We start from the raw sequence: 20,753 nt of genomic DNA, 5'->3' as shown, positions 1-20,753 counted from the left end.
ATCGTTTATGTAATGGAAAAAAACCACTGAGTATTCCCTCTCCTGCCCTTGGAGGGCATATTTATAGAGATAAGGGGCAAGGAAATTTACCGATCTACCTCTAAGATATTATGTGACAATGATATATGCCTGGAGGGGTACTTTTGGTACTTCACATACTATATGGTGCCTAAGATACTATGGTAGTTATAGTAATACCACAGTGCACTATCTAAATATCTCCGGACTAGGGCGTTCTTCCAACCGTACCCCCTCATCTGTGACTCCAAGGTTATGAGGGCCAAGTGGATGATCAGAGAACTAGCTACAGCCCCACCTAAGTGTTAGGATACCCCGAGCAGCTTCCCGTCCTTGTAAAACCTCTCGACGATGGCCGCAAGCGGCGACGATGAGGTTTGATGGAGGTGAAATGGTCCAGAGCCTGTGACGATGCTCGATGGAGGTTAGACCGTCCGAAGCGTCGCAGTGAAGTTGGGGACGGAGTTGTCAGCAGAGCTAAGGGGCGTGACGGAGGCAGACTCGTCCGGAGCCCTCGGTGGTGGAAGCTGGAGGTGGAGTCGATAGCAAGGCTGAGGAAGCCCTCTACCCCTCACCAGTGGATGCCAGAGGTAGAGTTGACGTTGAGGTTGAGGGGCCTAATAGGGGTAGAGCCATCCGGAGCCCTCGACGGTGGAAGCGAGGGGCTGAGTAGACAACGAGGCTGAGGCAGCCCGCTACCCCCTCAGTGGTGGAAGCCGGAGGTGGAGTCATCGGCGAGGCTGAGGCGGCCTGCTACCCCCTCAGCAGTGGATGCCGAAGGTGGAGTCGATGGCGAGGCTGAGAGGCATGATGAGGCATAGCCGTCCAGAGCCCTCGACGGTGAGAGTCGGGGGCAGAGTAGATGGTGAGGCTGGGGTAGCCTGCTACCTCCTCAGTGGTGGAAGTTAGAGGCGGAGTCATCGGCGAGGCTGAGGTGGCCCGCTACCCCCTCTGCGGTGGATGTCGGAGGTGGAGTCGATGGCAAGGCTAAGAGGCGTGACGGGGCAGAGCCATCCGGAGTCCTCAGCGGCAGAAGCCGGGAGCGGAGTATACGGCAAGGCTGAAGCAGTCTGCTACCCCCTCAGCGGTGGAAGCCGAAGGCGGCTCGCTACCCTGTCAACGGTGGATGCCAGAGGTGGCATCAACAGCGAGGCTAAGGAATGTGATGGGGCAGAGCCATTCGGAGCCCTCGGCGGAAGCCGAAGGCGGAGTCGACGGTAAGGCTGAGGTAGCATGGGGCCATCTGGAGCCAATATATTCCGAGTCCCACTCAAGTTTGTTGTAATCTCAGCTCCTGCATTGTTCTTGTAATTGTTTGAAGAATAATTACCTCTCTTGCATAGAGGGTTTTGCCTTCAAGATGTCGAAGGGTTTTGAACATAATGTGTTCTGATGGGGAATAGCAAAATTCTGTAACTTGTGCAGGATCGACCAAGCCTTTTAGCTCCCTCGCTCCCTGGCCCCCTCACACTTTTTGGCTATGAGCGAGCAGAGGGCGTGTTCTATTAGCACTAATGCCTTGGTTTTAGCCAAGGCAGGGAAGCTTTTAAGACAGTTTACCACATGTATGCCTATGTATGTATGTATGTATGTATGTATGTATGTATGTATGTATGTATGTATGATGTATGAATGAAATTGTACTGTGTTGACTTTCACCTTTTAACTTTGGTTGTACCAACACTTCATTTGTCTCCCCTTTCCCGGCCCCGTCGCACTCTGCGGCCGCTAGCGGCTGGAGGGTGTGATTTTTTAGGGATGCTTAGTTGCATTGGTTTGGGGCAAAACTAAATTCTATGTTGGCTAGCGGTTTTGCCATGACATGCGTATTTTTTGGAGCGTAAGGTGTTAGACCTCTCCAGCACGGATGTTAGGCCTTCAAGATATCATGGGGTCCTCACGCGTCCAGCAGAGAGGCTAGGCCTTTAAGATACCGGAGGGTGCATGTCGCAGCCATTACGGAGGCTGGCTAGGCCTTCAAGATGACGGAGGATCCAATGCAGATCCGGCAGGGAGGCTTGGCCTTCTTCAAGATGCCGGAGGGTTTTGCATCTCTCCAGCATGGAGGCTTTGCCTTCTAGATGTCGAAGGGTTTTGCACCTCTCCGGCACGAAGGCTTTGCCTTCATGATGCTAGAGGGTTTTGCACCTCTTCAGTACGGCGGCTTTGTTTCAAGATGCCGGAAGATTTATATGATAGGTCTTTAAGACCTCTCCGCCACTGAGGCTATGCTATCGGTGAGGAATTTTTTAAGACATCTCCTCGTGTAGAGGTTTTTAATGCATCTCCATCACCGAGGCTGTGCTATCGGTGAGGAGAGTTTTGATGTCTATACACTGTTTGAGCAAAGACATAACTTAAGCTAAGTTTGGTACCTTACTGTTATCGGTCAATAGCTAGTTATAGTATAAGTTATCACTAGGGAAGGCTATTTTTAGCATGCCAAACTTAGATATAACTTATGTTTTGTTGTCTACTGTGAACAGAGATATGGTTCAAGTTTTGTTGTCTATTGTGAATAAAAATATGACTTAGGTTTTACTGGTCTATTGTCAAACAGAGATATGGATTAAGCTTAACAATATATTGTTGTCAGCGAATAGCTAGTTGCAGCATAAATTATGACTAGGTTAGATGGCTATTCTTAGTGCATGTCATACTAAGGTATAACTTTAAGTTTTAATGTTTTACTGTTGCTAGTGAATAGCTAATTGCAGTAGAATGTCGTGTAAAGGTCGAAAGTAAACAACGATGCTGAACTTGAGGTAGCAGTGGTAGGTCGTACCTGGCAATCAGTAGGAGTTCAGGCGCATTACCTTAGGTGCGGCGGCCAGAATCCTGCCAGGCCGAAGGCGGCAAGGGAGGCCGAAGGGGCTCGCGCCCGCGTCTGGAGAGAGTCCAGAAGTTTAGTCCTTGCGAAGCTGGGTCTCAACCACTCCTTGCTCCCAAGCCCACTCAAGGTCCTGCTTCTGGCTCCTCAAACATAGAGCAAGTTGTGCGCTCATGCATGCATATATCACAAAAAGCAAGAGCTACACACAGGCATGGCGTTCGTGGCCTAATGCCCTACTCCTTTTTATGTGTGAGGAAAAGAGTGCATGCCTAAATTAAATACACATGCTATGCTAAGACGCCTATCACACGTTGATCGATCACTAGGTTTTTCAGCCTACGATGGGTATGACCATGCACCAGTACTACCTTGTAAAGGATATGCATGCAAAGAACATGCGCCAGCAGGGCAACACGTACCTTGCAAAGGAATGCATGAAAAAACTATGTGTTGGTGGTCTAACACACCTTATTGTGCATGTAACCAACCTTCCCATGCGGCCCAGGTTGCTAACTTGCATTACTGCTCACGGGTTGCAGGGGCAAGCTAACTCGTTCAAGCTCCTGCGGTAGCTGACACAGCATGAGGAGGCAGGTTTTCTCTGCCGATGAGCACAGGGGGTGATGGCCAGAGTGTGGCCTCTATCGAGGCGGGCACCCGGAGCGAGTCCCTCGATAAGGAGCGAGGCCCCCAGCATGGAATATGGCCATAGAACCTCCTACGGTGAGTAGCTCGAAGTTCGTGGAACATGCATAGATGGGGAAGCTAAGTGTAATGATGAAGGCTAGCAATAAACAGACATTAGCTGGTCTAATGCATGAGTGCCGGGGGCGATGACTTGAAGCTTCGGTGGAGAGCCTGGCTTTGGGTGAGTGGCCTCTGGGTGAGGCATCCGGTGAGGTGCGCGCGCGCGGGGGGGGGGGGGGGGTGGGGGGGGGTTTCCGCCATGCAAAGTTCGGCCTTCGGCAGAGAGTCAACTGAAGGGCAGCCCGGCCTCTGGCACGGACGCACGGAGCGCTACTTGGCCTCCGGTGAGGTGGGTCAGAGCTCCAACTTTGGTACAGAGGTGGCCGGAGCCAGAGGAAGGCTCCAGCATGGTAGGAGCTTGGAGGAGGTCTTCGACGTGGCAGCGAGCCGAAAGAGGCCTGGCCACAGCTGGAGGCTTCAGAGCCGGTGTAGGTAAAGTCGAAGTGGAGCAGCCATGGGCTTCGAAGGCCGGTGCAGGCAACGCTAGAGTGGCACAGCCGTAGGCATCAGAGCCGGTGTAGGCGACGATGGAGTGGAGTGGCCAGAGGCTTTTGAGCTGGTGTAGGTGATGTCGGAGTGGCACGGTCGGTGGCATCAAAGTTGGTGTAGGCGACACCGGAGTGGCGTGGCTGGAGGCTTCGGTGCAGTCATGGCTGAAGAATCCAAAAGCCAGAGTAGGTGCAGCTTGGAGGCTCCGGTGTAGTTGTGGCTGGAGACTCCGGAGGCCAGTGTAGGCACGGCTTGGAGGCTCTGATGGTCGAAGATGGACTCTGGTGTAGGCGACGCTGGAGTGGAGCGACCGAAGGCTTCGGAGCTGGTGTAGGCGGCGCTGGAGTGGAGCAGCAAAAGGCTTCAGAGCCGGTGTAGGGGATGCTGGAGTGGCACGACCGGAGGCATCGGAGCCGGTGTGGGTGACGCCAAAGTGGCATGGCTGGAGGCTTCGGTGCAGTCGTGGCTGGAGACTATAGAAGTCAGAGTAGGTGCGGCTTGGAGGCTTTGTTGTAGTGGTGGCTAGAGAGTACGGAGACCGAAGTAGGCACGGCTTGGAGGCTTCTGTGTAGGTGACGCTGCAGTGGAGCAGTCAAAGGCTTCAGAGCTGGTGTAGGCAACCAAAGTGGCACAACCGAAGGCATCAGAGCCGGTGCAAGTGACGTCGTAGTGGCGCGGCTGGAGGCTTTGGTGCAGTCGTGGCCAAAGACTCCAGAAGCCGGAGAAGGCATGGCTTGAAGGTTCTGGTGTAGTCGTGGCCAGAGACTCCAGAGGTCAGAGTAGGCACGGCTTGGAGGTTCCCGTGGCTAGAGATGGGCTCCACCAGTAGCGAGGTGGACGGACTCTGGTCGTAGAGCATAGTGGGTTCTAGAAGCTTGATGGAGCTCCGGCTATGAGGTGGTCCTCTCGTGTGTATTCAAATTGTGAGCTTCTATGGTGTGAGTAGTGTTAGCTTTCTTCTCTATGTGCATGTGCTCACTTGTGTGTTTGTGTTGAGTCTGAGTGTTAGCTTCTCTTCAGTACTTGTGTCTGCTCCCTAAGAGCTTGTGTGCTCCATGTTTGGTGCCTAACCCAACAATGAGCACAAAGGGCTCCGACCGTGAGTGCAGAGGGCTCTGGTCGTGAGCACGGAGGGTTCCGACAGTGAGCGCAGAGGTGGTCCGGCAAGCAGAAGGGATCTAGCGAGGCTTCATATTATGGCAAGGCATGGAGGCACCGGAAGTTGGCGATGCCGGAGCCCATTGAGGTCGAAGTATGGCGAGGCTCCGGAGCATGGGGGAGGCTCCGGTCTTCCTAGGCCCCGAGCCAGGCTTCGACATGGTGGCTTAGGGAGGCTCTAGCTCGGTGGCTTCATGCGTGGAGGTGCGGAGAAGTGGAGGCCACGGAGGCATCCCGGAGCATGAAGGTATCTTGTAGCGTCCGTCCTCCGGCGTGGTCTGTGGAGATGACACAGAGTGTTCGGCCTCTGGAGCAGCCTAATGGATTGTATGCTAACACGACTCAAGGACCTGTCAAAGCTAAGCACATGCTGGAGGTCACCCTCGCCACCTGCATGCATTTGTAAGAATGTACACGTGGTAGCACAACAACCCATAGGAGCTAGTGGCCACAGTAAAGGTGCATTAAATGTTCTGACACGTTGACATAAGATAAGCTTGCTAGCGGCAAGAAAACATGGGTACCACAAAAGTTAAGAGCTATCCTCCTGTACCGTTCACATGAATGCTACTATCTCTTTTGTGTATAGTAAATAAAATATACTACTACTTCTTATACCACGAGAGCATATACCTCTGGGTCATGGTGTGAACACAAAAACTTTTGTCAAGTGTTGCGGTGCCATGCTCTGCTGTGGACAATGTGTGCGGTAGGTGGAATAGTCTATTTTTTTTTACTAGCTACCTGCTCTATCTCTGCCACTACACTCACAGTGGAGCATTTATAACCTTATCTCATGGTATTTAAACGGTTCTACTCCATTTTTAACCATTATATTTCTAGCTCAGGCGCATACCTTTGGTGTTAATAAACGTAGGTTTCCAACGCCCTAAAGCTGATAGCAACTAGGTGCAGTGGATGCATGCCCAGAGAATAGCATGTATCGATGAAAATACTAGCATGAGCACTAGCTAGTCCATTTGTAGGTCTAACTGACTACCAGCTGACACTAGTAATGAACAGGGTATATCTAACTGCTGCATAATAAATGGATGTATGCACTTACCTTGTGTGTGGAGGTTCACATGAGTTTTACCTTCACTTTTGCTCTCACATGGGTTAGCCTTTTCTCGAGGCCGGAGGGGCATGGGGAGCCACACTCGTATGTGTTTTCCCTCCTGATGGTCTCAGGAGCGGCTCGCATAATGCCATAGTCATCGTTCACACTCACCTGGGTCGATGCAAGTGTGGGATCTTCACTTACAAGACGCCAATTGAGCCATGCTCACGGAGTGGCGCTCATAGTTGCATCCAATTTATCTTAGACGTGTTTGGAGGGGCCCAAAAGGCCCTCGCGTTCTCTCCGGAGGGTGGGCGAGGGCGTACTTTGACTCGCAGTTGCAAGTGTAGCCAAGTACAGGCTGGCGTGTGCGTACGCACGCAATTTTGGCCACAGCTTGCTCGCACAAAGGGCATGGTTGCTATGCGTGCATCAAACCACGCCTGCTCGCATGGCGACGACACATCCGGGCTAGAGGTAGCCTGCATGACGACGTCTTGGTTGCGGCGCTTGGTGCTTTCTCTTGCTTTCTCCTTCTGGCAAGGCTCTTTGTTTGCATCCCCATGAACGACGTGCTGTTAGGGCACAGAAGGCAAGCCCCGACAGATACAACGAGAGCTCCACTCGTAAGAGGAGGCTCAATCTTGGAGATGGAGCATGTGAGTGAAAAGGAGAGAGCGAGAGAAATATCATTTGTGTAATGGAAAAAACCACTTGGGTCCTCCCTCTCCTGCCCTTGGAGAGCATATCTATAGAGAGAAGGGACATGAAAAATTACCAACTTGCCCCTAAGATATTATGTTACAATCATATGCCTAGAGGGGTACTTTTGGCATTTCACCCCTTCACATATCATGTGGTGGCTAAGACTGTAGGGATCGGTGACGCCCTAAGAGGGGGGTGAATTAGGACACTTAGAACTATTTCGGCTCCAAAAATAACACAAGATAAATCTATATCAATATCTATCTAAATGTGCTCTATGTGTGTCTACTCTACCAATCAAAGCACTTGCAACTTATCTAAAAAGGTAAAATTCAAGTAAGTAAATGCAGAAACGTAAATAAGGTAGAGAGAGAAAAATCGGTACAAGGATTTTTTTCCTGTGGTATCGATGGCATGAATGCCACCTCTAGTCCATGTTTGAGCTCCATAAAGGATATGCTCCCGGTCGGCACCCGGTCACGGCTCTTGAGCCACCGAGTCACAAAGATAAGGCATTTACCCGAATGAGCCATCAAACCACCAAGGCAAGGTCTCACCGCTAGCCTCTCTTCTGGTTCCTTGCCACCGTGATTATTTTATAGCTTGAGCCACCAAGGCAAGGGTCTTCGCGTCCCCATACATGCTTCTTGTTGCCGCTCAACACCAAGTTGGAGGGTCAACAAGCTTGAGCAACTCCGGCTCAAATTGGCGACGAGTCACCAAGACTCCAAGGCGCTGGCGTACCAAGAGGTATAAGCTTAGATCACTCCTTGATCCACTCTCTAGGTAGCAATCACATAGCAACACACTCCCTAAGCCTATAAGCACTAATCACTCTTTAATCTTGTGCTTAATTTGCCTTGGATGATCACTTTAGGCACTTTGGTGGCTTGGATATCTTCTCAGGTGTATATGAACTTCTCTGGACTCCAGCTACCTCAAATGACTGAGTAGAGGAGTATTTATAGCCTTGAACCCGTGCACTAGCCGTTAACCTAACGGCTCAGAAAAGTTGTTAACACGGATGATCCGATGAGAATAATAGTACTAACATCGGATCATCTGGTGAGTACACTCTCACAAACTAGCCGTTGAAACCCCCACTCAAGCCTTTGTGAACATCAAATTATCCTGTTATGACTCACTGAACACCAGACAAATGCACCGGATTATGCTATATGCATATGTTCATTTTGGGGCTCTCTGGAAATAACAGTCCAGTGTGTTACAACATGTAGTAGTACATAAAGTGGGTGATAATATTCTTTGGGGATTTGAGGAGAAACTAACTCATGTCTCCATACATGTCATTAGAATTATATTCCACAAGCATGTCATCTGCATCCAAGAAGTCGTCCTGCTTCTGCTAGATCATGTTGTCATTGTGGACTTGATGAACATTTTGAGAACAACTTGTTTCCATATTGACTTCAGGTTGTATTTTGAAAGTGAGCTTCAAATTTGTCCCCTTGAACTTGTTATGCTTTGCCAACAGATTTCAGGTATAAATCAACCAAATACTTTGGGGTTTGATATTTCTTAGTATGATGATTCATACAACCACATCTTTGACAAACTTGGGAATTATCATAGTGGTTCTGTTTCTTGAACTTGCCTTTACCCTTATTGAATCCATCGAACTTCTATCTATTCTCATTACGCTTCCACTTTTCTTTTGAACTTATTTTGATGGTTTTTATAACCACCAAATTTGTTTGTATTCTGAATATTTGTATGCACCTCAAGCAGTGGTGCAACATCTATTGGGTGATGTTGATGATTCTTCATTAGAAGTTTATCATGTTTTTCTATTTGGAGTAATGTATAAATCAATTCAGAATACTTAGTGTACTTTTGAGTACGGTATTGATGTTACAATACCTTATTTGCTGGTAGGAAAGTAGACAAAGTATTTTCAATCATGTCCACATTTGAGATAGGTTGATCACAGAAGCGCGGCTTGGAGCGGATCTTATGAATAGCTGAGTTATAGTCTGGAATGGATTTGAAATCCTGAAAACAAATGAGAGACCATTGCGAAGTGCTTCGGGAAGAATGACATTTTTTGCTGATCATAACGTTCTTTAAGGGATACCTAAAGAGCCATTGGATCTTCCTCCATGAGATACTCATTTTTAGATCCGCATGAATGTGGTGGCTTAAATAATATAAGGCTCCATATTTGGTTGTAGCAGGTATCTCGGGGGCATCTAGTAGAGGTTCTTCTTTTGCAGAAATAAAACCTCGAGAGGTCATAGAAATCTTGCCATCCATTGCCCAAGTGAGATAGTTGCTCCCATCAAATGAGAGTTTCTGAAAATCTTTGTTGATTATATGAGCCACATCCTATATGAAATATCATGAATGTAATTAATTTACTATGAGAGTAAATTAAATATCATGGAAATATTGTAATAATACAAAATCAAGAATCAATATGAGTATTGAATAAGTATTGGTGTAGACCTTCATAACAGACGAAATATTTGCTGCTAATGTATTGGACTCTACTTCTAAGGGAGTAGATAACATGTGGTCACTGCCAAATACATAGACTTTGTACATGAAAAAAATATTAGGAAACACGTTGAAGGAAATCACCAAAAGAGGTAGACCTCGCAACAGTAAGCAAGAACCCTGTTGCGGTAACATGGACTCCATCCAATTAAAGTGGACGACTCTATAGTCACAAGCAATATTATAGACTCTACTACCTTGTGTTTAGCCAATATTCTATAGAAAGGTAAATCATTGAAAATTTTGCATAATAATTGCAAATTATTTAAGCGAAGGCTTCAATAAAAATTGAAATGCAGAAGAAAATAAAAATAAACAATTGCAACAAAGCAATAAAAAAATATATTAAATTGCAATGATATTGAAATATTTGAGTATTACTGAGGTAATACATATTAATTGCAAAAATACATAGCACCATGCAATTCCTATGACTTGAGGGTCCGAAATGCATATTTACATGAGATAAATAAAACACAGTGCAATATATTAAAACCCTAAGATTTTAAATGTCAAATTACAATACACAATATATGAATGGCATAATTTAGAAATAATTCAGGGGCTTTCTAGAAGAATGCCACAGCCTAATAAGAGCAAGATGAATGGACTGAAGCAACCTAGGTCATGGATCAAATGACTTCTCAGCACATTTGGCTCAGTGTGTAGCCAAATAAAAGGGGCTACAAGGGGGTGGTTAGGGGTCCCACCCCTACCTTCCCACAGCCGCCAAGCGCTCCAGGGGTGTCATCCACTCGAGTTGCGGTTCTCCAACCGTAGAAAGGTTGGCCGTCGCCGGTTGGTCGACTTGTGCGCGGTTGTCGCTGGAGAGGTAGGCTCCACTGGGGAGGCGAGCGCTGGCCAGATATGGCCGATCGCCACCGTTGGCGTTGCTGTCGGTCTATGCGTCGTCACCGCCTTATGCCGTGGGGAGCGGCCAAGTGCCGCTAGAGGGTGAAGGCGTCGCTTATGGTCGGGCGGCGCTGCTGCATCGGCCTGAGGGTCGTCGCTTCTGGGCTCAGCGTCATGCACAAGGGCGGTGAAGGCGTACACCGTGGAGAGCCACACGCCCAGTCGTGGAAGATGATACTACCTACCGACCTTGGAAAAGGAGGTTCCACCACTGCTCATGCTGGAACTTCCTTGTGCGGTCGGTGAAGGGGAACAACGGCGGATCCGACCAACCATGAGGGTAGTCGGTGAGGAGATATGGCCCGAGGCCGAGGTCTTGATGACCTTCTTCTACCAGTCGCTAGCAATCGCCCCGCTCCCTCTGCCCACGTGCGATGCGCACTAGGCATCCATTGGGGGCAGATATGATGCAACAACGGCATCAACTAACACATCCGCAGAGATTAATATGAGGAGGTGCATTGGATGTGGCCTATGCCATGAGGGTCGGGCCGACGCTATAGGAGGCCACCTCTAGGGGTTGAAGAATAGTGTAGCATCGTGTCTAGCAGCCATGGTGGTGAAGGGTCAAGATCCGACGTTGTCGTTGTGTACATGCATCGGAGAATGGGATAGTCATCTCCATTGCTTACCGTCGGAGTACTTGCGTCTTCCTTCTTCTCTGTTCTTGAGTTGAAGATTGACGATTGTTGCTCCTCTGTGGTGTTCATCCTTCTTCTTTAGACATGTGCGTTGTGTGGTCGATTGGCTTCTCTGTTGGAGTGGATGAATAAATGGCAATGTCTGTCCTCGCACGTGGCGCCGACACAATGTGCTCTTGGTCTGGTCTCAATGCCTTTGGTGTAGTGTATCGGCCTACCAACGAAGTGGAGAACAATACTGATAATGTGTTGTATAACGAATTGTAATTAGACAAACATAATCAAAGTAGAGAATGAACTTGTATTCTTTTCATTGCAATGGTGATGTACATATATACATGTTGAAGAGGCATCCCGTCCGTTGGGAGATATCCCTTCCCAACGGATGGGTACAACTGCTAATGGTTGTTTCTTTGATCATTAGGTTTGTAACACATGGCTCTCATCCATAAAGTCAAGTAGTTGGGTGCCAAACTTGTTCATGTATTAGTAACGTTTGCTATTGCTTATACATTTCGTCTGCAATGGATTTTGGACTGGCCTTGATGCTAAGCCGTTCACGAAAATTAGTTCTAGTCATTTTTGGAGCTACTAGTAACAGAGTTCTGTTGGAGCCCGCACATTCAATGTCTGCCCATGACCAGCGGTAGGCGGGAGTGTTATTGTAACTACATAGTATTAATTTCGAAGGTGTGGAGGGCCTCTTTCAAATTTTACAATATTATACTAACTAGAGAAGATTTAAGAAATCTATTGTTGATTTTAACCAATTTAATATGTCAAAGGGCAGGCTTGATCAAAGGCTACACGTTGGATCGATGGATGTCATATAAAGAAATGTTGGAATTGATGCTGCACTTTCAACTAAAGCCAATAACATAAAATAAGCGATGGGTCCAAACCTCTAGAATGTTCTATGACAATCTCTGTTTTTGTTGATACCATTCTCCACCGCTTGGTCTCCTATCTTGCCAATCCTTGCCCTATTTTTGCTCTCACACTGTCGTTGCTCAACGCGTTGGCCACACTTCCACTTCGGCACCTCTCTCTGCTCTAGCCTCACCATGATTCTATTGTGGCGCTTCATTCCTTCGCCAGACTGAAGGCAAAGAGGGAGAGAGGCAGTGGAGGAGGGAACACATTTTTGGTGGAGTTGAAAGAGGTGGTGGAATGGAGCATTTAGCGGCTGTCGGCGGTGATAGGTCACAAATGTAACAAAAATCACTGGAGACACTAACACGAGAAAAGAGAGGGGTTCGGTTGGGGCTTGGGGCATATATAGGGGCGGTTGCGGGGGGCATATATATAGAGATGGTTGTGTGGAGAGGTAGATCGGTGGGGCATTTTTGAATAACGCTTTTAAGTGGAGCAGATGTGTTTCTTTTTTATGTTCAATTCCGATATTAAAGTTTGAAGAAAAAAAAAACACATACTTGATTATTGACTCACTTGTCAAAATTTAACTCCAATGTTTCTATACATTGAAGATACCATAAGTTGTTAATATAATAAATAGTATTTTAACTTAAAAGTATGTATATAAATAGAAACAAGCAGAACTCACTGGCAACCGTGATGAGGATCTGTAAGGCGGGTATGAGGAGTCAAGTCCAACATAGAGGAGCAATGGATGATGGTTCAATTGAGCTCACGGATCAATTTTGTGATGCCACCATTGTCGAATTATGTACTAGAGCACCAATGTGGAGTCAAGACATGCGACTCAGGACAATGGGGTGCTAACTTATGGAGATTCGAGTCATGGTTGTCATTGGGCAATAGTGTTTTGTGTAGAGGATTGTGTAGTGGTTCGTCCAGATAATCTAACGGTGATGGCTATTCTGTTGAAGGGAGTTTTGTCTCGAAGGAAATATAATAGGAATACGATATATTCAGGCCATTTAACATTGAGGTGGATTATGATATTTAGGCACTTCTAGAAATGTTAGTGTTTGGCTAACTGTTTTTCTTTAATCTAGTTGCAAAAGGAGATATTAATATGCGTTTCAGTTTTAGTTTACACAACAAGTGTGCAGGAGAAACAATTTTACAATTCATATAAATTGTATTTGAATAACTTCTTTTATTCAACGACTTAAAATATAAGCGGTGTAGTTGAATAACCACAAGCCGACCCTTAGTTATTTATACTAGACTAAAATGTCTATTTGGTCCGATAAGAGACATTCCTAGCAGTTTCCATTTTAAATATCTGATCAACCTGAATGCAAAACACCCAATTAAAAATCATGATGGCTAGAAACTAAAAAAACCCTAATGATCCAATGCCAAATTGCTAGAATACGGGTCTGTTTGGTTCATATACTAATCTTGCCACCATTTATCATAATTTTTTGTCATGCTCATCTAAGGTTAGTCGATCAAAATCTTCGTTATACTTTGACACGTCTAAAAGAATCTTGTCATACTTTTTTGAGTCACTGACACACGAGACCACAATAACAGGAAGAGAATTTGTTATAATTGTAGCTGCAAACCAAATATATATCTAAGCTGATCGAATCTGATTAACCTTAGACGTAGCCTTAGACGTAGCAAACCCTGGAAATTTTTGGTAATGAACCAAACATGCCATACATTTCACAGAGATCTCATGCATGATGGAATCAATCTCCAAATCAGTGCCTGTCCATGGGCCAAATCCCATGAAAATTGTGCATTCCTCTCAGGTGCACATGCCTCAGGATCTTCCTCGTGGCCTGTTTTCTCCCCCGCCCCAGATTTTTTAGAATTTGTAAATAGGAGCATGCCGTCCAGGAGTGGTATTTACAGTCCACGATGCTTCCCTGCCCCTGCCTCCCCCACTCTATAAATACCACACAAGTGTCTGCCCCTCCACCCACCATTTGGAAGATCCTCTCAAGATCGCTCCCCTCGTGTCCCTCTCGCCTAACAACATCGCGCCACAGGCGCAAAGCACTCTCGGATACGAAAGGGAAGTACAGGGAAGGCACCGGTTGTAGCTTGGTTGCCTTCTGATCTTGAGAGGATCAGTGCTTAGAAATTTCGAACGTGTAGGGACATGGCTTTCTTCCTCGCAGTGGCGGCGTGCGCCTGCTTCATTTCACTCGCCGTGCTGCTCTACGCACCGATCAGGCTGAGGAGGAGAGGAGCTGGCAAAAGCGGAGGCCCCGAGCAGAAGAAGCTCATTCTGCCTCCCGGCTCCCTGGGCTTGCCGTACGTCGGCGAGACACTGCAGCTCTACTCCCAGAACCCCAACGTCTTCTTCGCCTCCAGGCAGCAGAGGTAACTAGCTGATATCTAGCTGCCATTGCAGCAGTTCATTAAGTAACTGAAAATGTGTATGCGTCTCTGTTGATTTCTTCGCAACTGACGTCGGTCATGTCGTGCGCCTCTGTGTGCGTGCAGCTACGGCGAGATCTTCAAGACGAACCTGCTGGGGTGCCCATGCGTGATGCTGGCGAGCCCGGAGGCCGCACGGGTCGTGCTGGTCACGCAGGCGCACCTGTTCAAGCCGACGTACCCGCCGAGCAAGGAGCTCATGATCGGGCCGCAGGCGCTCTTCTTCCACCGGGGCGACTACCACCTCCGCCTGCGCCGTCTCGTCCAGGGCTCGCTCGGCCCTGACGCGCTCCGCGCCCTCGTGCCGGACGTCGAGGCCGCTGTGGCCTCCACGCTCGCCGCTTGGGACGGGCACGTCGACAGCACCTTCCACGCCATGAAGAGAGTAAGTGCCAGACAGCCAGCGCACCAAAATGACCTCGGAGTCGATGCGTGTGCCGGCCTTCATTCCTGTTCAATTGTACGGTCGTACGCGTGCGTTGTACGTGTAGTGCATGACTGATAATCTCGCTTGGCCTTTTCTTCTCAGCTCACGTTCGACGTCGGCGTCGTTACTATCTTCGGCCGCCGGCTAGATGGGCGGTTCAAGGATGAGTTGAGGAGGAATTACTTCGTCGTGGAGAAAGGCTACAACAGCTTCCCCAACCCCCTCCCGGGAACTCGCTACCACAAGGCCATCCAAGTACGCACGAACAAATCAATGGCGCTCGGTCGATTTCCTTCTCAACGACATCACCCTTCGTGTGCAAATGCGCTAATCTCTTTGTCATGCGAATCTGCGCGCGTGCATGCATGCAGGCGAGGAAGCGGCTGGGCGCGATCCTGGGCGACATCATGGAGGAGCGGCGAGCGCAGGGTGACCTGGGCGGCGACCTCCTGGGCACCCTCATGCAGTGGCACGACGGCGGCGGCGCGGCGCTGTCCGACGACCAGATTGCCGACAACGTAATCGGCGTGCTGTTCGCGGCGCAGGACACGACGGCCAGCGTGCTCACCTGGGTCCTCAAGTACCTCCACGACCACCCGAAGCTTCTCGAAGCCGTCAAGGTGAGCCGAGCGAGCTTCCGCACACCACGTTCTAGAACCTTCCAGCAGCTGTGTGTGCTGTGCATGCACACTGTTTGGATGAATCAACCGGCAGTAGTGCATCACGAATCATTAGAGCATCTATGATCGAGACCGATGGCGTACGACCAATGGCCAGTGTCTGATTTCTAATCGTCATCATGTCCTCTGGCCTCGTCGTGCCGAACTGCCGATTGCAGGCGGAGCAGATGGCGGCCTACGAGGAGAACGAGGGCGGGAGGCTGCCGCTGACGTGGGCGCAGACGAGGGGCATGGCAGTAACGCACAGGGTACGCATGCCTGACGCTTACTGCGCTGCACATCTCTGTCACAGAAAAATGGCTTCCATTTTCTCCCGCGAAAAAAACACGAATTCCATTTGGAATTTTGCTCTTTGTTGGAGCGAGCGTACCTTGTGAAACTAGGTGTGTATGCTTTTGTTAACTTGTGAAATTTGTTCGATCCAGGTTATATTGGAGAGCTTGAGGATGGCGAGCATCATCTCCTTCACGTTCAGGGAGGCCGTTGCCGACGTGGAGTACAAAGGTACGCACGCACGTGTTCAACATGGTTTTGCGCTAGCTGTCTCCTCGAGGGAGCGTGCAGCAGTGACCTAAGAGAGGTTCAGTGCATTCCCCAGTTGTAAGTAGGGACCTTTCTTTATTGGTAGTGTGTATCTTAGTCATAGAGATATTGGAAGCATGTTTTTTTAGTGTTTGTATAATTTTGATGTGATGATAAGAGTTAATGAAGCTTTCTTTTTTGAAAAAAAAATTTAGAAACTTTCTCTTCAAAAGTTTCATGTTTGGGAATGCAAATTTTAGAATAGACAAAAGGCCTTTTTAAAAAGAAAATTAAGTGATACAAAAGTTCATTTCTGCGCCATTCATGAACAAAACCTGACCATCTTTCCCAGTGTATTTCTAACAAGTAGGAGTGACATAAAAGTGAAAAAAATGACAAAAATAAATGCTTATGTTCCATAAAAGGCTGTCGAAAATGGACCCAAAAAGGCATTCTCAACAAACTCCATACACACGCTGAGTCAAATCCACCTCAGCATATGACAGACAATGTCTTGCACATAAGCCTCAGAACATTGGAAGAGGGACACATTATTTTTTATTTTTGTGAGGCGCAGCCGATCGATCGCCTCGCCTCGCCTCACCTGTCGTCGTATGAACGCCGGGGCATCGAAGCGTTGATTTTGGCCGTCGGCCCACGCGTGGACGGTCCGTTTTTCACCTCAAAAACGGCCGGAAGACCCTGCCCTCTCGTTCCGATTAATATCTGAGCCACCAGCCACCGTCGACCAGGCGGCCGGTCTCGATTGCGCGATCACCTCATCCCTTTCCCGGACGCCACCGGCGGCCGCTGATCCACTCCGTTCTTGTTGGCAGCATAACTGCAGAAATGAATGAGATAGGGATCGAAAGCAATGGACGTGGTTTCAGCAACATTATGGGCATTATTTGTGGAGTTTAATCTGTAAAGTTTAGCTTTCGATTAGCGATTCATAAAATTCGTCGCTGAATTTGTTTGGAGGGAGACTGAAATGACTGTGTTGCAGGGTTCCTGATCCCCAAGGGGTGGAAGGTGATGCCGCTGTTTAGGAACATCCATCGCAACCCGGAGTACTTCCAGGACCCACAGAAGTTCGACCCTTCTCGATTCAAGGTAATGGGGTCCATCTGCCAGTACTAAGTACTACGCCGCCTGATGATGGCACAAGGATACACTCGTCATGAGCATCAATCAGTAGGCAGCAAAGGTTACTCTATGAGAATTCCATGAGAACAATGCAAGTCCTGATCCACGGAATTCAGAGTTGTAACGTAGCAGTAGCGAGTTTCGTTTTTCTGGCTTGCTTGCATGGCCGGTCAGTTACTACTACCAGGCAACAAAAGTCAAGGAGATCGTTTGGTACTTAGGCTACCGGCGGCACAGTCACTGCTGACCGTCTGCCAGAGTAGACACTAGAATGGTCAAACGGTAACTGATCAATCACCCGGCCAGGCCTGCAGCCAGGAGAAGTTATCAACGCGATGACAGGCCACAGGACAAGCACACATTAGTCACCGGCAACGAACGTACCGACACCTGTTGGTACACCAACTAACGAGCAAGAGTTTAGCGTCGCTAACGTACAGATTCTTTTGAGCATTAGCGGCCTAAGATCCAGCCGCGAATCCATGTACTCACCCGTGCGTTTCCGTCGATGCGTCCGCTGCAGGTGGCGCCGCGGCCCGGCACGTTCCTGCCGTTCGGGAGCGGCGTGCACGCGTGCCCCGGGAACGAGCTGGCCAAGCTCGAGATGCTCGTCCTCGTCCATCGCCTCGTCACCGCCTACAGGTACGTGTCACCCTCCCCCCTTTGCTCTGCCTTTGGAGGAACGAATCCATCGGCCAGCGCTGCTCTGGGCCCGGAAACCCACCCAGATCAAAATTCTATAAAATCCGGTCTAAAGTATTTGGTATCAGGATCTAATCCATAATATAAATGATAAAAATTATCATAAAACTTATAGTAATAATAAATAAATATATATGATAAAAAATTAATACATGTCACGTTATAAATTAGATAATATCTGTGAATTTATGAGACTAGATCTGGTAGCGTTATTTTCCCGGTAGACCCGACCGAGACGGACGCCCCGGCCGGCTCGGTTGATCCCCCGTGCACCGCATCAATGCCCACGCGTTTCGCTCGAGCTCCTCGAAATTTTGTTACAGACGCTGCCGGCTGACGCGTGTGGGTTTCCGTCTTGTTGCATGGCAGGTGGGAGGTGGTCGGGTCGAGCGACGAGGTGGCGTACAGCCCGTTCCCCGTGCCGAAACGCGGCCTCCAGGCGAAGCTTTGGAGGGAGACCGGCGGCGCGGGGGAGAACCGCGTGCCCGCTGCCGCCGCCTGATGCGTCCGGGGGCCCTGCCATGCAGCCTCGTCCGTTTGCCATTTGGGATCTCGGTCCTGGTGCTTCGCTCCTCCGACGAAGCAAGCACAACACCTAGGAGAGGAGGGGAATAGCGCGTCATGTTGCAACTTTTCGTTTTCCGTTTCTTTTCGTGTCGGATGTCATCCTGGTCGATGACATTGCGGATCATCCTGGTCGATCAAGTGGTCGGTGTTAGTTGATCAGTTACATTAACTGGACAATCAATCATTGGGATGATGGAAGTGTACCAGTAGTAGTGTAAGGGCTGTCAGCTCGACTGGTCGCCCAGGTCAATAAGCTAATTTGCAGCTTGATCGGTCGGTTCCCTTAACTGCGTCCCCGCAAGCTTTCGTGCCATGCTGCGATGCCACTCTTTCTGACCACAAACGCTAGTGCCTGCCGGCTGCGAGACTGTCGAAACGCTGGCCTGGCCATGTGTCGTCGACTGCGCAGTAGTAGCACCACCGGATCACAGTCACATCAGTCATCCCCCGGCGACCGGCGCATCTGCTTTTTAAAGTAGTTGGCTGTTTTTCCCTCGGCGAAATACTGACCCCAACGTGTCATTCCAAAAGGGGCACAAAACAAGTGCTCGCACTGTCGTGCAGATGGTGAAACATGGATGTCGTTGGGCTGCTTTTGTTCACCGGATGCAGAGTGTCTGAGTGTGGCATGATGAGTAACACTAGTGCAGATGTGACAATGAGTTTGAAACTGAGCATGAAAATGGCAGTCCTGGATTGCATCTAATAAGGTGGCAAAGGGCTGAGCCAAGAATACGCAAGGGAGGATTGGCTCCGATCTGTCCGTTCGAAAAAAAAAGATTGGCTGCGATCTCTTGGGAAACAATGGTTTCAAAGCTCAAGCCATGCATCCCCTCACCACACCAACATGCCATTTACAACCTGGTTGGCAGTACTCCGACATAGCAATCCAATCATGTCATAAAAGTCAGTCGAGAAATGAAGCTTCCTATGCTCTTGCATAGGCAGACTCTATCTCGATCATCTGTCAATCTCACATGATATTCATCTATCTGTTAATTCTCTCATTTACTTTATAATTTTTTACATATCTTTTCAACATAAATCTTAATATAAATGAACGATTATGATAAACTATACGCCTGCATACTCTAATAAAATTTTCATGTTCAAGCTAGCCGCCAAACATACCCTACATAATTTGCTTCAAGGACGATGATTGCCACGACTCCAAAAACCAAAAAAAAAAGTGTGATCACCCAATCTGTTCAACGACACCTTGCAATCTTTCCGTGACAAGTGCTTTATGAACTACTTAGTAACCTAGACTTTTGAGATGGCAAACTAAAGAGATGATCATACGTCAAAGACAACTTTTGAGATGGAAAGTTTGGCCACATCTGCAACAAACCGGCGTTTTATACTCAGTGACAGATACAGATGAGCTAGGTAGGGGAGCTCATTTACCTCTATGTCCTCTTCTTTCTTTTTTTCTTCTTCCTATTTTTCTCCTTTTTTTTTCTTCCTCCCTCAAACATAGCAAAAAAAAAAAGGATTTGAGGGGCTAGAGCCCCTAACGCCCTGCATCCGCCCCTGTTTACACCACTACGATTTCATATACGTTCACCATTTCCAGCTCAGGCGAACTGTCGTCTGTCTCTGTTCTACCTCACCATGCCACATCCATTTTCACCAACAGCCACAGCAGCGGCCTTGTGTGCATCTTCCCGTGAGGCCATTCGTGACGCTGGACCGTGTAAATGGAAATGGAAACGGCGTGGTTAACATAAAAAGTAAAAAAAACAAAGAAAGCAAAAGGTTGCAGTATATCTAGCAGTAGAGGTGAAATTAGGTTGGGTTTTTTTTCCCATCCAATCACCCAAACACTTTTAGATGCTAATTGAATTTTGACTATTCGAAAGAAATCTCAGATAATTGTATCAAATATCGGATTCAGTGTAGAGAGATATGTATCCGTCAGATGTCAGGTATCCAAAAATAAAATTGAATATATCCGAAAACTATCCGACCCTACTTTCTGGAGCTTGTAATTTTTTCATACGGAGTCAGGGGAAGACGATCTTTATATAAAAATTGTAGCTTTTGATGAGACTATAAGTTTATAGTTGATACTTTTTTCATTTAAAATTATCAATATATTTAAGTAACTAATAGAACCTTCAACCAGCATATTGGACACTCACAACTTCTCAGATTTTACTCTAACATAACTCATTCTATAGAAATATATTGCTGATTTACTTTTTAGACTTCTAATATAGTAGAGTTTTTGATATGTGGAATAGTCAAATAATCATAATATATGTGATATATATGATTGTTACTTTTACTCAATATTCGAATA

General features: G+C 47.8%; 1 protein-coding gene across 1 annotated transcript; it reads left to right on the top strand.

The window, feature by feature from the left end:
* Positions 1-13,928: 13,928 nt before the first annotated feature.
* LOC133896344 (abscisic acid 8'-hydroxylase 3-like) lies at positions 13,929-18,953 on the top strand. The gene is made up of 9 exons (XM_062336929.1): positions 13,929-14,347; positions 14,471-14,789; positions 14,934-15,086; positions 15,203-15,451; positions 15,670-15,759; positions 15,937-16,015; positions 17,040-17,146; positions 17,703-17,821; positions 18,251-18,953. The coding sequence occupies exons 1-9, from the start codon at positions 14,124-14,126 to the stop codon at positions 18,381-18,383; spliced, it is 1,473 nt and encodes a 490-aa protein (XP_062192913.1). The 5' UTR covers positions 13,929-14,123; the 3' UTR covers positions 18,384-18,953.
* The last annotated feature ends 1,800 nt before the right edge of the window (positions 18,954-20,753 follow it).

The sequence above is a fragment of the Phragmites australis genome, chromosome 16, assembly GCF_958298935.1.
Source record: "Phragmites australis chromosome 16, lpPhrAust1.1, whole genome shotgun sequence".
Classification (NCBI taxonomy): domain Eukaryota; kingdom Viridiplantae; phylum Streptophyta; class Magnoliopsida; order Poales; family Poaceae; genus Phragmites; species Phragmites australis.
Note: the sequence above shows the minus strand (reverse complement) of the source record. Positions and strands in the feature narration are given on the sequence as shown.